This window comes from Typopeltis vanoorti, chromosome 7 (assembly GCF_054136105.1).
Source record: "Typopeltis vanoorti isolate ZY-2024b chromosome 7, IOZ_Tvanoo_1.0, whole genome shotgun sequence".
Taxonomy (NCBI): Eukaryota; Metazoa; Arthropoda; class Arachnida; order Uropygi; family Thelyphonidae; genus Typopeltis; species Typopeltis vanoorti.
This window is the reverse complement of record NC_143555.1, coordinates 12,196,019-12,213,373: the sequence shown is the minus strand read 5'-3', so window position 1 is coordinate 12,213,373 and position 17,355 is coordinate 12,196,019. Positions and strand designations below refer to the sequence as shown.

The 17,355-nt window shown below is 35.3% G+C and overlaps 2 protein-coding genes across 7 annotated transcripts in view; one reads left to right on the top strand and one right to left on the bottom strand.

The window, feature by feature from the left end:
• Positions 1-15,581, bottom strand: part of LOC150104486 (3 beta-hydroxysteroid dehydrogenase/Delta 5-->4-isomerase type 3-like) — a 107,024-nt gene extending 91,443 nt beyond the window's left edge. For 2 of the 3 annotated variants that reach the window (XM_090395167.1, XM_090395171.1), the window contains exon 1: positions 15,450-15,581. The gene's annotated coding sequence lies outside the window, so the exon portion shown is untranslated. Of the gene's footprint in view, positions 1-14,747; positions 14,861-15,449 lie in introns of those variants that run through there. The other variant, XM_090395170.1, reaches the window with a different exon arrangement.
• LOC150104485 (LYR motif-containing protein 9-like) overlaps positions 14,761-17,355 on the top strand; it is a 152,832-nt gene continuing 150,237 nt past the window's right edge. For all 4 annotated transcript variants that reach the window (XR_016548526.1, XR_016548525.1, XR_016548524.1 and 1 more), the window contains exon 1: positions 14,761-14,933. Coding sequence is in view for 1 of the 4 variants with exons in the window: in XM_090395172.1 (XP_090251298.1) it covers positions 14,826-14,933 (108 nt within the window). In the remaining 3 variants the exon portion in view is untranslated. The remainder of the gene's footprint in view (positions 14,934-17,355) is intronic.

Here is a 17,355-nt window from a genome sequence, read left to right as displayed (position 1 = left end):
GTGCGAACTCTTGTAGCTCAAGTGTTTTGTTGGTGAGGCCATTGGCATTCCAGGCAGTTATCAGGAGTGAGTTTGGTTGTATTTTAGTTGTGTTCATTGAGAGCTGCTAGTATGGAGTGGGTTCCTTGAAGGAATCGCTTCGTTGAGGATGACGATGGGTTTGTTTGGCTAAATTCTTGCAGCATAGTGGCTAATGAGGAGGTCAGAATTGCTGCTATGTTGGAGGTTTTCTGAGTGGTATGTACTGCATTCTTGGGGCGAGCTGCTTCTGCGTAGGTTTTGGTGGGGAATTGTGGTCTTTCCTGACTTGTTTGGTTTAGTTTTCTTTGATCAGTCTCAATCTGTGATCTTTGGGTGGTAATCGGAGCAGGTGATTGGGGGGGTCTTGTTGCCCCACGGTTTTTCGGATGATGAATGCATCCTTTATAGTTGGCAGGATGGGGTCCACCGCAGTTGGCACATGTGGCTGGCGTGGTTCTTGGTTTGGAACAGGTAATAGTTGGGTGTTTTTCGCCACATTTGAGGCATCTGCACTCAGCTTTGCAGAGTTTTTGGGCATGGCCAAACTTTTGGCAGCGATGACATTGCCCTGCTGATGCTCTCTTTCTTAGTGGTTCTGGGGTTATTCTTAGACCGCAGACGGCGGTTATTTCATAGATGTGTTTCTGTGTGTTGGGGACTTCCACTAGGACTAGTGGCATTGGTCGCTTGTCTGATCGAGTCATCCTGCTGACCTTGATAGGTGTTAGGCCGTGTTGGGTGAGGTCTGCCGCAATCTCCTCAGAGGTGATGCCTTCTGTGACTCCTCTGAGTACAACTTTAAGATTTTTTTCGCTGCTTAGTGCGAAGGTGTGATATTGTAGTTTGTTGTTGTCCATTATTTTGGTTATACCTCTGTAGTCTGTTACTGTTGTTGGTTGTATTTTAACCCCTTCGTCTGTGTTTCTGGCCCAGGAGTAATCAATATTGTGTTCTCTAAGGTTTTGTGCTACTGTGGTCCATTTTTCTTTTTCCCGGAGAATTACCAGGGGGACCTTTTCCTTCTTTTCCGGAGCTGTTTGTGAGGGTGCGGCGTCTTCCATGTGGTCGTCCGTGGTTCTGCGTCTTTTCCCTGTGTGTTCTTCTGTGATGTTTGTCTGTTTTAAGTTCTCGGGTGGGCGGGAAGTCGTGTTGTTTGTTTCTCTCTCGTCATCTTCGATGTCTTCTGGTTCATCTGTGTGTGCGTACAAGTTTAGAAAGCCTGGCCACTCGGTGTCGAATTTTTTAAGGATTAACTTAAATAACTCTAGAGCTTGATCTCTGTTTAGGTGTTGTAGTAAATCTTCGAAGCTTTCCATTTTGGTGCGTGTATGGTTTTTCCGTTGTGGTTTTGTTGCTATTTGTATATCGCTTAAAATAAATAAAGTGACTAAACCTTACCTTGGTAGGTTCTTTCATTCCACTTTAGTCCTTGGTCAGGGAGGTCCGTGTTTGAACCACTATGATATTTTCACTATAAGATGTAATCCAATGTTAATCGCGTAGTCCGTTCTTGATCCAACACTCTTACAAACAAATCAATCTAATCTCTCTGGAGATACCAGGCAGAAGCATTAGCAAGGTCATCTCTACCTATAGGAGTTGCCAAACAGTGTGCCACCTTTTTATTAAATTACTCTGGATTTAGAGAAAGATGCTGAAAGTTTATTTTTCACTTGGTTAGACTATAATAAATTTAGTTTAATCTTTTATTAAACATTAGCAAGGTCATCTCTACCTGTAGGTAGAGATGACCTTGCTGATGCTTGGGCCTTGCTCCCACTGAAGAGACCTCAATAAAGATCGAAACTAGTCTGGGTAGTGGCCCTTCCCTTAATGCATAACATTATACATATCTGTAAGGAGATGTGTTTTGCATTATGGGAGATACTGAGATAGCAGTGCTGTTAGCTTGCTCCACCTTTGCAAGAAGTTGCCCAGTGTTGTACCACCTTACCTCAGTCCTGAAGATACTTTCAGGTGCAAAAGTTGTTTGCTTACACTTGGATAAAGGATTAAACTAAATTTATTATAGTCTAACCAAGTGAAAATAAACTTTTAAGACTTTTCTTATTCCTTGCCTCTTCTCTCCATGTGAATTTGTGCACATTTTTATGTTGGAACATAGTGTTAGTAATAACTAGTCCATGTCCTGAGCAGAAATCCAACAGGTATTTGCCATTATTATTAGCTTTGCTGTTTTCTCCAAATTTTCCCAAAATATTTTTGTATATCTGACAATCACTTTCTCTAGAGCCTCAAAAAATTCCTCCACTTCTACCTTTGTAGAGACTTCTGTTGGACCATAGGCACAAATAAGTCTCATTGTCCAGTTCCCCATTGTGATATTTGCCCACATAACTCTACTTGAGACTGCCTGCCATTCAAGAAGATTAACCTTGTATTTAGTGTTGAATACTATGGCTACTCCTTCTTTTCCTTGATTGTCATTACCTGAATATAACATTTTGTATTTATTGCTCAGAAAGATCTCACCAGTTTTTGTCTTTTTTGTTTCAGTCACTCCTATTATGTCGATCTGGTACTTATCTAATTCCTCAGCTAGCTCCATTTCTTTGCCATTCAGGTTTCTTATGTTGATCATACCGATCTTTAACTCTGGTGATGTTGAGTTGGGGTGTGCTTTCATATTTGTTCTAGTAGTTGATGTTTCGCAGTTCATCCTGGTTCCCTGGCATAAACGATGGGGGTCTTGTTTAACCAGGCGATGCCCCAGCCGGCATGAAATTTTGTCATGTTGTACCATCATTTTGTATATTGGTTTAAGCCAATAAGAATACAATTTGATTGGCTAAATCCCATATTTCCAGCCTATCCTCGTTCGTTCAGTATCCAGGTAGATACCCAACAGGGTGCACCACGAGAAGGTGAGGATTGGACATTAGTTCAGAAGCCCTGGTTGGCTATCCGCATTCCTTTAAGGGCTATGTGGAGGTCTCCTCTCAGTTATACAGCTTTGACCCTTAAGCACCCCTTTCCTCACTTAAATATTGCATTATACCACTAAATATATTCCATTATACCACTTTCTTCACTTAAATATTGCATTACCTCGGAGAACCAATGTTTAATGTTTTTGTGTTAATTTTGTCTAATCGCTTACTCGAGAGAACATTTGCTTTGTTTTCAAAAAAATTAATTCACGATAATTATTTGAAATATTATTTAAAAAAAAAACCAACTGCTGATGTCCTTGATTATGTTATATTTGTTCAAAATCATATTTCGAAGAATAATTCACAGATTTCAAATATGCTTATTATAAGATTTTTTTTTTTTTTTTCTAAATAAGAATACAGTTTGCAGAAACTTTGTCTATTAAATTTTCATAGCACTGTGTGCCACAGATTAGAAATTTTCAAAGAGGCACGAATATTATTATTATTTGACACCTCCAGGGAGTCCTAAGACTCATCGAGGGAGGGCACCTACTTTACAACTCTCCGTCTCCACCACTCAACCTCATCCACAAACCACTTCATCTACACCAACGCCATCTACTGTCCACCATCACCACTATTATTTTCATAGACAATCACAAACATCCATGCCCACAGCGGGATTTGAACCCGCAGCCTTTTGACTGGAGAGCGGATACGCTAACCACTCGGCAAAACAGCAAAGTTTGATAATAAATATTTGCGTTACAATAAAGTTCGTCAGATTGAACAATATTATTGCATTATTTCTTTTTTCCTGTGGGAGAAAAACGGTAAAATGTCACTCGTAAAATTATAGCAGATTTTCTATTGGTAAAAATGGTAAGAAAATAATCATTTGCACTTTTATTAAAAACACAAAGAAAGAACATTGTAAATTCACCCACTGAAAAAAAAAATACTACATATTTTTCTTCTGTTATTATCTGATTTTTTCTTGTAGTAGAAAGAAGAAATTACTGCACATATTTCTTTTGTCAATACAAGAGTGCAAAAATCTGTAAATTGATTACATTATAGCTGATAGAGAAGTCATTACAGAAAAATATTTATGTAAGAGTTCTAACATCAGCTGATATAACGACAATTTCTTCTAGTTTAAATACGTGACATTATTGAAGTAGTTAAACTTTTGCTGCTATTTTACACTAAACTGCATGAGCATGTTCCCGAAGTGATTTATGTTTGTAACAATTGCCTGCAGATTGAATAGGTCTAAAACCCTCCCCCACCCCCAACCAAAAAAAATAAATGATTATGTAACAGATATGCACCTTTTCTCTTAAAAAATTCAAATCTTTTTTCAAGATAATTGTATCAAATAATTTAGAATTTTTCGATAAAAGTGAAACTAATCACTATAAATGAAGAAATCATTTTTGGCATAAATATTGCATCAACCTGTAAAGGAAATGTCAGTTTTTCTGTGTTAGGATGTCTGAACAACTGAAAACGAAACAAGACATTCTTGCTTGAAGCAATTTAGTGTGATTTCTGGGAAACTTTCTCTCTTGTGTTCAGCTAAGAGGATTATTGTCCAGCATTTCTAAGACGTATTTCAGAAATAGCAACCAGCAGCAGAAGTAGTAGTAATATTTAGATTTTTTTTTTTTTTAAAAGAAAGAAACAAAAATAACACAACTGAACTTTTTTTGTGTGTGGTATGCATAAACAGTTTTACATATTGAAAATATAGCATAGTATTTCAGTATTTCTAAATCTTAGAATAATTTCAGCAGACCGCTGAACAGCTGATTTCAGATGCAAAGAAAGAGTACAGAATTAGAAGCTTCGAATATACAACGTTATTGCTTTATTTCTTTTGTCAAAACGGTAAACTGAAATAAGAGATTTTGAATACTGTCTGAAAATTTTCAAACCAGTAGAAATGTAAAGTAGTTATGTAACTGAGTTAGGTTAAATAACTTAGTTAGTTCCAGGAGAGGGGAGGGGAGAGAGTTGCAGAAAAAATCTTAAAAATGAGCATAAATTTTGAATCATTCCATACAGGATATCCTTCCTGTTATATTTTCAACATATCTACAGTGGTCAAGCACTGTTATTATCTGGTTTTTTCTTGTAGTAGAAAGAAGAAATTACTGCACATATTTCTTTTGTCAATACAAGAGTGCAAAAATCTGTAAATTGATTACATTATAGCTGATAGAGAATTCATGGCAGAAAAATATTTATGTAAGAGTTCTGACATCAGCACTGGATAGTATAGTAATGTGCATCCTACAAAAAATACCACTGGATATAAATTTTTGATACTAAAAAAGACACAATCAAAAACCGAGTAATGCAGTTTATAATCATTCATTCATAAAAAAAAAAATAAAAAAAGTTCCTAAAATTGAAATGTGACGATCCATATAAAGTACTTTGCAAAGAAAGAAAGCAAAATATCATATTTAGTTTACTAAATGTTATTTAAAAATATAAATATTTGACAAAATATGTTAAATGCAAACAAACATTTGAAAATTTGCGAAAAAATTTATATCATCAGTAAAGTGAAGGAAATTACTATTACTAAAATATATTCATTGCAAAGGCTGATCTGTGGTCATTTCAAGATTGATTATTTATTTTGGCAGATGTGAAACTCGCTTTTATTTTTGGAAAGAGACAATAAATAAATTGTGCAGAAAAAAAAAAAAAATCAATATCCTAATACAGTAAAGGAAATTCCAAGTAACACAGTACATGCAAAGTGAAGTGACACAAAAGTCGCTCCACCACAGTTAATCCGCTAATGGCTGTAAAATCGCCGTTAAGGGATTAACGGTGGCGGAGGGTAAATGCTTGATAAAAGGTAGAATGCCAATGAAGTTTTGATCCATGAAAAATGATGGGGGTGGTCTGGCTATTTCATCCGCCTCGGCCGGTAGGAGGGTTAATATGAATATGTTGGTTGAGTGAACATTCCACCAATCCCAGTTTCCCCACTCACTACACTTTCAGGGCAATGCATTTCACTCACCAAACACTCTCTATGCAAAGAATCTGCTTCTCACTCCCCTACTCACACTCTCTTTATACACTTTCCATGGATGGCCTCTAGCTCTACTTCTACCTCTCTCTACTCTGTGAAACATCTCCACATTAATCTGGTAACAACCCCTCACTATATTATATGTCTCAATAATATCCCTCATCATCTTCTATTTACAAGGTTCTGTAAGTTCTTCCCTGAAAACCAGATGACAAAATTGTGCATCTGGCCAGATCAAAGCCTTATACAGTGGAACAATAATCTCTTTGCTCCTGCATATCAATATCCTCCTCATTATTGCCATAATCCATTAGCTGGCTCTTACAATTTTAGCAATGTGACCCATAAACTTCAAGTCTCTGTCCACCATCACTCCCAGATCTCTCATTAATTCTATACTCTAAATGAAAACCTTGCCTACCAAATTTCAAGACCTTGCACTTTGCAACATTAAACTGATAGCTTCAATCATTTGCCCACTCGTAGCCTTGCAGGACAATTCAGATTGTCCTACAAGGCTACAATGTCAGCTCTACTTTTCATAGCCCTTTTCAACTTTGCATCATAGGCACATCTCCAGTTAAGCATGTCCTAATGTCATTAACGTACAATTTAAACAATGATCCCAAAACAGATCCCTGTGGCACTCCACTAGTGATGTTCCACTTTTTGCATACCACTCTTCCATATACAACCTGCTTATACCTGTCCAACAGCTGATTAGCTATCCAACTTACCTGTCATCTAATCTCATCTGTTTCAGTTCAGCTACTAGCTTGTCATGTGGCAGTCTGTGTCTATCAAAGGCATTTGAAAAATCCAAGCACATTACTTTATATGCATCTTCTTCATTGAGTGAATTCATTCACCTTGTTGTAACACACAAGCAGATTGCCGAAACATGACCTCCCACTAACAAACTCATGCTGACCATCATAAAGAATACTGCTATTATCAACCACTTCTGAATCCTAGTCCTCATCAACTTCTCTAATTCCTTAATAACAACCCCAGACACACAGAATGGCCTATAATTTGTAGCCTTAGTTGCATAGGGAATTCCCTTAAGAAACAATGAACCTGGCGATCAAATGATGGGAAAACCAAGAACATGATTGATATGATTACGATTAAAAGAAGATGGATAACATCAGTACAGCAGTGTCGAACTTTTCAAGGAGCGGATATAGATTCAGATCATAGCTTAGTGATTGCAAACATCAAGTTGAAATGAAAAAGAAAATATAAATCCTGTCATCAGAAACAAAGAGATACAGCAAGAATAAGTGAAGCAGAAATAGGAAGAATGTACAGAACAACAGTGTGGAAAAAGAAAAACATTAGAATCTAAGAGTGAAAGGAGTAATGAAGGCAATAGAAGACGCAGTTGAAAAAACAGTACCAGAAAAGAGAAGATCAAGAAGAAGTGAATCAGACAGGAAACACTGAAGTTAGTACAGGAGAAGATAATGTTGAGGATAAGAAGGGATACATCAGACAAAATAGAGGAGCAATATAGAAGAAATTAAATAATAAAGAAACACGTAACAACCACAGTGATATTTTTAATTAGTAAAAGGACAAATATTTCATACTAAAATTAATAGTACATCTTCAGTGTCTGTTACAGTAATAGGAATGGAATACAAGCAAAACGTTCGGTGGATCACCTATTAAAATACAATTGTCACCGCGTGCTAGGAAATAATAGAAAATAACAAATTTAATCTATTAAGATAAATGGTTTTTTTACATAAGATAAAAGTCTCCCAGATCTTTGAGAGAGAAAGACAGTCATTTTTATTTAAATTCAGTCGGTGTAAGATAGTTTCACAACTTTCTTAATAAGCGTTCATATTCGAATCTGCATCTATGGAGGAGAACAGCTTTATCCCACTGGACACTATGAGTAGAGTCAATACTGTGCTGCGACAGACCAGACTTCAGAGGTTTGTTATAATCAATATAACATTGATGTTCTTTTATTCTTTTTTCCAAAGAACGGCCAGTTTGTCCAAAATAAGAGACATTGCATTCGCTAGGTATTTGGTAAACGCCAGCCAAAGATAGAGAACACAGTTTATCCTTTGTACAAGGTAATAAAAAAGAAATTTTGTTGATAGGAATATATATTGGAATCAATTGATACTTTTTCAGAATTCTACCTATAGGTTGGGAGATTCCTGGAATGTATGGAATAGGAAATCTGCAGACTGTTGAAGAAACTGTAGGTATTGGAACATAAGAGTCAAGTATCTGTTTGATTGGAGTTGTAATCATTTGATTCCATTAACTTTTCAATGATGGAAAGTGATTTTATGCATTTCTTTATTATTTAATTTACTATGCCACAGGTTCCTCTTAAAATCAATATAGAAGAAAGTGTAATGAGGTGAAAAAAGCAGTCAGAATCGATAAGATGAAATGGTTAGAAGTTCAATGCAATAATACAGAACAGCACTATGAAGAGAAGAAAACCAGGGAGGTGTACAAAATGATCAGAACCATTAATAGAAGTTGGCAACCAAAACAGATCACAATTAACCACGCTATCAGCCAAGACGTATATAGACATCAAGGTTATCATGGATGCAAATTACATATTAAAATTGTAATACCATTGATATTACATTCAAATATATGATGGATATGAAGCGTATAAGGATGTGGATTTTATCCATAATGGCCGGTTAGGTGGTTAAAGATGAAAAAGGCAAAGTACTGATAAATAAAGATAAAATTGTACAGCGGTGGACAAGATATTGTATTGAGCTGTATGAAGAAAAATAGAGTTAATTGAAGTTGGGAAACTGATTGAAGAATTGAAGCAGATATCACCACCAAGTAATGAGTATGGCATGGACATTTTTAGAGGAGAGGAAGAAAAAGCAATAGGACAGCTAAAATACAACAAGAGTCCTGGTAATGATAACATCACTGGAGAAATTATTAAATATGGTGGCAAAAGTATGGTTACAGAAATGCACCAACTATGTAACATGATATGGAAGGAAGGGAAAAGGGAAAAAGAGGAGTGGGTGAAATCAATATTAGTGACATTATACAAGAAAGAAAATAAACTAGAATGTAAAAATTATAGAACAAATGCTTTGACAAGTCACCTTGGTAAGGTGATGATGATATTGACAGAAAGATTGAGAATACAATTGGAAGCATACCTTGCAGACAAGCAAGCAGGATTTAGGAAAGATAGAAGTACAATTCAACAGATTTTGACAATGCAGTTAACAGAAGAAAAAGCTAGGAGAAAAAACAAACCTTTGCCAACCAACTTACCTTCTTGCCCTGCTCTCTGTACTCTTCATGCAGCCAATCATTACCAAATTAAATATGGCAAAAAGTTATATTCTTGGTTTCATCCAATATACAAGTGCAAGCAAACAAAGTTTGTACATTAAGTAACTTCATGACAGGGCAATTCGCATAGTGAGGCTAATGACTTCATATCAATTGCCTTAGTATTCCATAATACAAAAGCACATATACTAAAGGCAACTGATGTGAAATCAATAGCATAAAGTAAGTTGGCTGGCAAAAGGTAGCAAATGTACAGTATGAGAAGAAATTACTGACAGGAAGTTACTTCATAAGAAAACTTTGTTAGGCTTACACTTGATAAAGGATGAAACCAAGAATATAATTTCTTGATATCTTTAATTTATAATATAACCAAGTGGGAAAAACTTTCAACATCTATCTCTAATCCAGAGTATTTTAATAATAAGGTGTGACAACTTTTGGCTATTTGTATGTGGAAATTGGACTTCTGCATTATTTCAAGCTTGGTTTTGTTTCTGGAGCTGGCACCCACTGATGAGACCTCAATAAAGGTCGAAACTAGTCTGGGTAGTGGTCCTTCTCCATAATGCATAGCATTAGAAACCTGAAGTTTAGGGGACATATTGCAAAGGTGGTGAAGGTAACACAGAGGATTGCTGCTATTATGAGAAGGACACTGACCTGCAGAGATAAGAGGGTTATCATTCCGTTGTATAAGTCTCTGATCAGACCACACTTGGACTATTGTTCTCAGATTTGGTCCCCAGGATTTGAAGGGGATAAATTAACCGTGGAAAGGATACAAAGACGGATGACAAAGATGGTTTCAGGGCTGTACAAGGATAGTTATGAGGATCGGCTTAGAGAATGTGGACTGCAGAGTTTGGTGGATAGAAGGAGAGGTGATATGATTGAGACTTTTAAACTGTTGAGAGGTGGTTACAGGGTTGACACTGGGGAGTTCTTTCGCTTGGTTGATCAGCGGGAAGGAGTGATGACAAGAGGCCATCCCTGGAAGTTACGAAAGGAAACTGTGAGCAAGAGGGTAAGGAGTGGTTTCTTTGTGTGGAGGGTGGTTGAGCCGTGGAATGCATTGCCTGATGGAGTGGTGGGAGCGAGAACGGTCAGTGGGTTTAAGGAGTGGTATGATAAACTTTGTGTTTCTCAGGGGGGGACTTCCCCTCGATGAGTCTTGACAGACTTTATGTCTTAGAAAGGACCTCCCTCGATGAGTCTTTTGACTCCTTGGAGGCCTGAATAATAATAATAATAATAATAATAATTATACATGTGTGTAAGGATATGTGCTTTGCATTATTGGATACTAAGGCCATTGATGTGAAGTCATTAGCCTCTATGTATGAGTTGCCCTGTCATGAAGTTACTTCATATGCAAACTTTGTTTGCTTACACTTGGATAAAGGACGAAACCAAGAACATAATTTCTTGGCATATTTAATTTATAATATAGCCAAGTGGAAAAACTTCCAACATTCATCTTCTGTTGCCTCCACAGGGTTTTCAAGCTTAATCAATCACTTTGTTTATCCATTTTACTTAGGCTGACCATATTTCCTTGAAACAAAAACGGAACATTGGGATGGCAAAAACGGGACATGGGTTATGTAATATTCTGTATTCATGAAAAAGAAGATAGTTTTAGAACATAAACATATTGAGCTTACCATTATCCTTCAGTGAGAGAACCCATACAAAAAAATTAGGTGGACATAGAGGGGGGACTGTATTTCACCACGATCCTACCATGACTATTTCTCTGATGAAGTAATCTTACGCCACAAATTTTGGTCTTTCAACACCTTATCATAAAACTTCTCACACTCCATGACACAATTTTGTCTTACAACTAACATAGTCCTCATTGTCTCAAAACTTAATCTAGATTTCTCCTTTGACCACATCCTGTTCATAACAGAAAATATTCTCTCAACAGGTGCTGTACTTTCTGGAAGACAAAGAATAAACTCTACAATATTACAAGTCTTGAAAGTCTAGGTGTATTTTGCTCATTTCAGAAAAAAAATCTGTACTCATTATCAGATACAGGAATGTTTTCTTTATTCCAAGTATCCAACTGACTCACAATTATAGATTTTATGAGGATCTACTGATCGAATACACGAGTTTCTTCTGTTTCTGTGTGTGTGATGAGTTCCTTGTTCAGGCTGTCCTGTATTTCTTTCCATTCAGGTGTTTTAGTAGCACCCACTTGAACTTTTTCAGTGTTTTCTAAACTGTACTTCCACTTGTTGACATATTCTAAGCTGGTTTCATAGAAATTCTTAACGACCTCAAAAAAACTTAGCCTCCTGAATCTACTAACATTTTCAGTTGTTTTTAGACATCAGTAGTTACAAACACTTCACTTTTTCTGGAGTTTAAATTGTTTACAAGATTTTCAATGTTCATGGCTACTTCTGTAGCTGAAATATTATCTTTTTTAATTAAGTTAATGTAGGTTTGGAATGTAGACACTTGATCTCTTGAAAATGACAACCACAATTTTAAACAGGGCTCTTCGAACATTTATGCAACATATTTGGGCATTTTTTCTTGAGAAAGAAAATAAGAACAAAGCTCATCAAACATGCTTAAGATTCTGTCAATTGATGGACCCAAGGACAAAATATCTTCCACGCTCTAACAATTTAGCGTAAATGTTTCCTGCAAAGTCACAAAAGTTTTAGTTCTTCAATTCTGTGTATATATTGAAGTATTTGCATACTTTCACTGCAAAACATTAAATCTCAATTGGTAAACAGTTGACAGCAGCAGAACAGACGCCTCGTCTGAGATGTGCAAGTGTTTCCAACATGTATTTTTTATTTTCTCTGAATAAATCGCTACAGATTCGATATTTAGTATCGAACAATGCGACTCCATAGTTATATAAATTACTGATATCCATGATATTGATATATGATTATAGTTTATAAATAATAATTTATGATTAACCAATACTAAAGTATATATTTATAGTTTTTATTAAAAACAGGACAAAATTGACATTTTTATTAAAATGACGGGACGACCAGAAAATATGAAAAAAAACAGTACTGTCCCATTCAAAACGGTACGTATGGTCAGCCTAATTTTACTCCTACCTTATTTTGTCTTTTCACGCTTGGAATACACTCACACATTGCTACTGATAATTCTTATCAATGCCCATGAACTATCTATATCCTTCCCACTCAACTCTTCTTTCTACACTATAGCGTCCAGTTGTCTCCTAAGCTTTCCATAATCATCGGCATTGTGGTTCCACATATATCCCTTCTTTAAAGAAGTTCTCATGCGACCGCTGCAACCCAGGTAATCAATTCATCATCCCTCTCTCTAACTAGGGGGAAGATTAGACATTCCATTCATAATCACATCATCTGATGTAACCAGATCTAAAACTTAACACTCATGTACCCTCTGTTATATATTGCCTAAGATTGTTGTCTCTTAGGAACCCAGAAATTCATTTTGAAAAATTAGAGACAACTACTGTGTTATAGAGTAAAACTTTAGTTAATATATGCCAAAATCAACACTTGACGTTTCGATCTTCATACCAAGGTCATCCTCTAGAGCATACACAATATATACAGAGAAACAAGCTGCACTATAATCTACATGGTTTGCTAAAGTTACTGACCAACCATTACAACAATTACTGGCCTGAACTCTGGTGAAAAAAAAAAAAAAAAAAAAAAACTTTACTAAATCAAATCTAGAGTCTTATTAATATTATTATCTATTAGGTTACAAAACTAAGAGTTGGGCTGGAAAGCAACAAGTTTATATATATATTAAAAATAAATAAAAAATGTGATTATACATATAAATTTCAGCCAATTGGTATGGAATAGTTTCCTAAAGTATGCTAGATACTAAGTGGGCTGAATATGTGCCATCCAAATTTTTGGAATTTTTATGCCACCATTGCTGTTGAGATTAGGGTGGTTAATCAGAATTTCACAGGCTTCTTTAAATTTTCTTTCATACCAGGTTTTTGTATGACGTAAAGAGCAGGTACTTTTCCAATCAATTTGGTGTAGGTGTTGTGTTGAGAGCGTGATCTTGTGTTAAAAGTACCTGCTCTTTACATCATACAAAAACCTGGTATGAAAGAAAATTTAAAGAAGCCTGTGAAATTCTGATTAACAACCCCTAATCTCAACAATAATGGTGGCATAAAAATTCCAAGAATTTGGATGGCACATATTCAGCCCACTTAGTATCTAGCATACTTTAGGAAACTATTCCATACCAATTGGCTGAAATTTATATGTATAATCACATTTTTTTTTAATAAATATATAAACTTGTTGCTCTCCAGCCCAACTTGTAGTTTTGTAACCTACCCTAATAGATAATAATATTAATAAGACTCTAGCTATGATGTAGTAAAGGTTTTTTTTTCCACCAGAGGTCAGGTCAATAATTGAAGTAATGGTTGGTCAGTAACTTTAGCAAACCATATAGATTGTAGTGCAGCTTGTTTCTCTGTATATGTTGTGTATGCTCCAGAGGATGACCTTGATATGAATGTCGAAACATTAAGTGTTTATTTTGGTTTATATTAACTAAAGTTTTACCCTATAGCACAGTAGTTGTCTCCATCATTTTTCAAAATGTATTCTGATCACCGTATAAGTATGAAAGAAAGGAACCCAGAAATTCATTTTCCTTATTCCTGATGCTATCTCTTCATTCTAATCAATATGGCCATAGTTAAAATCACCCATTGCTTGCTCACTAGGCCAAGTTGCCTGTACATTTCCTTATGCTTAGGTAAAGGATTATTTCCTTATGCTTAGGTAAAGGATTAAAAAAGATTATAGTTTCTTGTCATGTTATACTTTCTAACCAAGCAATAAAAAAAGTTTATGTAATTATGCTCAATCTTGTACAAGAGGAATTAATCCTACTATTAAAAGCCATTACTTTAAAAAAAAATGCATTTAAAATGTTATTGGCAGCATAATTTCGGTTGATCAGTATATTTAAATATATATATATATATATATATAAAAATATGTTCCCTTTTGTTTTCTATATAAAATGCCATTAATGTTAATGCTTAAAATATCCTTTTACTTTTCGTACAATCTCATAGAAATCGACCGTAACGTCATCTTACAAGCTAATAGTTTTTAAAATTTGGACACAGCAGTTAAAAAAAAAAAAAAAAAAGTACAATTTAACTGATTCCATTTACTTGCATAACACTGGAAGAAGGATTATCTTCACCTCCAATACATAGGAAGTAAATTTTTAACAAATTAATGTTAAAAAAAAAAACATTAATCGGCAATTTTATTTCACAGTATCTTTTTTTTCCCATTGCGTGCTAATATTAATGCAATGTTTATCCTGCAGAAATATAATCCTATTTCACAGTGGTATACACCTACTATTAATCGCATAGATATATTCTACTTTCTAGCTATACCTACATGGTAAGGTGGTTGCTTCAACTCATAATCCTCCAAATGCAGTAGTACGCCATAGTTTATAAAAACAGTAGCGTTGCCATGTCTCGGAATATCGAAACTTCCATTGAGCTATACAAACATCTGTTAAAAATGTGCAAAAAGTTACCAAAACCAGCACAAGAATACTACAGGCATCATATAAAGCAGGTTGGTTAAGCTGTAAAAGAATCATTAATTAAGACTTCGTTTCATTAGTATTATTTTACATGAATCCCGCGATGAGCCTTCGGATTGCACGGAGCCTTGGAACTAATAAAAGGCACCCTCAACATAACAACATTTATATATATGTCAGGTGGATGGATATTTAATTAGCCAAAGCATTAAATATTGAAATCAACATGCCATAGTTTATCATCTGACCAGTTGAATACTTATCCTCCGATTTGTATTTTGAGAGACACGATATCAGCATTTTACATATACATATGGCGATTATTTGAGGCTTATTCTATTTTGAATGATAGATAATATACTGAATGAAATTGTTACTGCTTTTGAATACTATTATCAATGTATGTTAATTTAGCTTATCATAGGTTGCTGCTACCCAAAATCAGAGATAGAAAGAGCGTTCATTACTAAATATTTGAAAACCTATTAACAGTATCAAGTTCAATTTATTTCAAGTAATCAGAAATTAAAAGTAGATGCTGAACAAACCTGATATGACAGATTAGCTTTCTAAACGAAATGTGGAATGTGTTTAATACTCGCACGTATTAAGAAGTACTTCGCAGTAGGAAATTATCTGATTTTGAATAAGGAAGTTCCCACTTTATCTGCCAGCTTGCGTAATGCGTCACATGTATTAGGTATGTGTATAACTGAGAGTATTTAGGTTGCTGACCTTGAAACTGATTGTTTTTCTCGTATTATCCCAGGTCATGCACAGATCGTTTAGAAATCCAAGTAATAAATGACATACTATATTCATATAACTAATAAATATGGATATAGATATAGCAATGAAAAACCAAAATACTTATAATAAATAATTATTAAAAAAAACTATATGCATCCTGAAAAGTTTAACTAGAAGGGAAAATATATACTTAATGTACCTTTAGAAAATAATTAAATAAAATAACAGTATTAATAATATTAATAACGATAAATATTTAAAGCAGCACTGTTGTTTGGAAACAGTTTGCTTATAAATAAAATAGCATTAATGCAATGAAGTCACTGACCCTACTAGAACTTACTTTTCTGAAGAGATAATGGGTGTGGGTGTGTGTTGGGGGGGAGTTTTACCTTCATTCTGTAACCTTAATTCTCATTAAAATAAATAAGAATTAAACTATTTTATTATTCTCATTTTAATTTAATATTAAATAAATAAAGAATTCATTCATATATATTATATCAATGAAATGATAATGAAATGTATAATCAAATTAGCCAAGCAAATAAAAAAAGGGTGATATTTATGGGCGATTTTAATTATGGCAATATAGAATGGAATGATGAGATAGCAACTGGAAGTAAAGAAAATGAGTTTCTTGAGTTTTTGAGGGATAACTACCTCAGACAGTATGTAACAGAGGGCTTGAGGGTCTTGGATTTGGTCATCTCATCAGAGGATGTAATTATAAATGAGGTGTCAAATCATCAAACAATTGGTAAAAGTGACCATGAGGTGATTACCTGGGTGGTTGCCAGCAATGTGAGGACCCCTGTGAGAAAAGGGTATATGTGGAACTACAAGGGGGGGGGGGTGATTATGAAGAGCTCAGGAGACAGCTTGTGGGTGTAGCATCGAATGAGGAGTTAGCTGGAAAAGAGATCAATGCAGCTTGGGGGATTTTCAAAAACTATCTAATAGGTGCAATGTCTAAATGTATTCCAAGGGTGAGAAGGTTAAATAAGGTAGGTGTGAGATGGATGAATAAAGAGATTAAGCAGGTGATACAGAGAAAGAGGGCATTGTGAAGGCAGCATAAGAGAAGTGGAAATAACCAATTTCATGAGGTCTACAAAGACCAGGCAAGGAGGGTGACTTGGTTGGTGAGGGTAGCTAAAGAGAGTCTGAACAGCAGTTAGCTAATGAAGCCAAAAAGAATCCTAAGGAGTTCTTTTGATATGTAGCCAGCAAAAGAAAGAATGATTACGGAAGGATGACATTGATAGGGGAAAAATGGTATAAAGAGCTGTTGCAGAATGTGTGGTGGAGATACTTAATGAGCAGTTCATAAAGGTCTTTCAATCTTGTGAATGTGACTTCATGGAGAGATTGAGAGCAGGATGATGGGGAGGAGCGACTGACTGTAAGTGAGCAAGAGGTGTATGGGGAATTGAGTAAACTAAATGTTAATAAGGCTGTGGGACTTGATAATATATCACTACGTATTCTGAAGGAATGTGGCAGGGAGTTGACACCTGCCTTGATATATTTTTTAAATATGAGTCTTGCACTCAGTCAAGTTCCTAAGGAGTGGAAGGAGGGCAAGATTGTGCCACTTCATAAAGGAGGTGATTGAACTCAAGCATCAAACTATATGTCTATCTGTGTGTCAGGTGTTGTGGTTAAGTTGTTGGAGAAGCTTGTGCAAACTAGGTGCCCAGG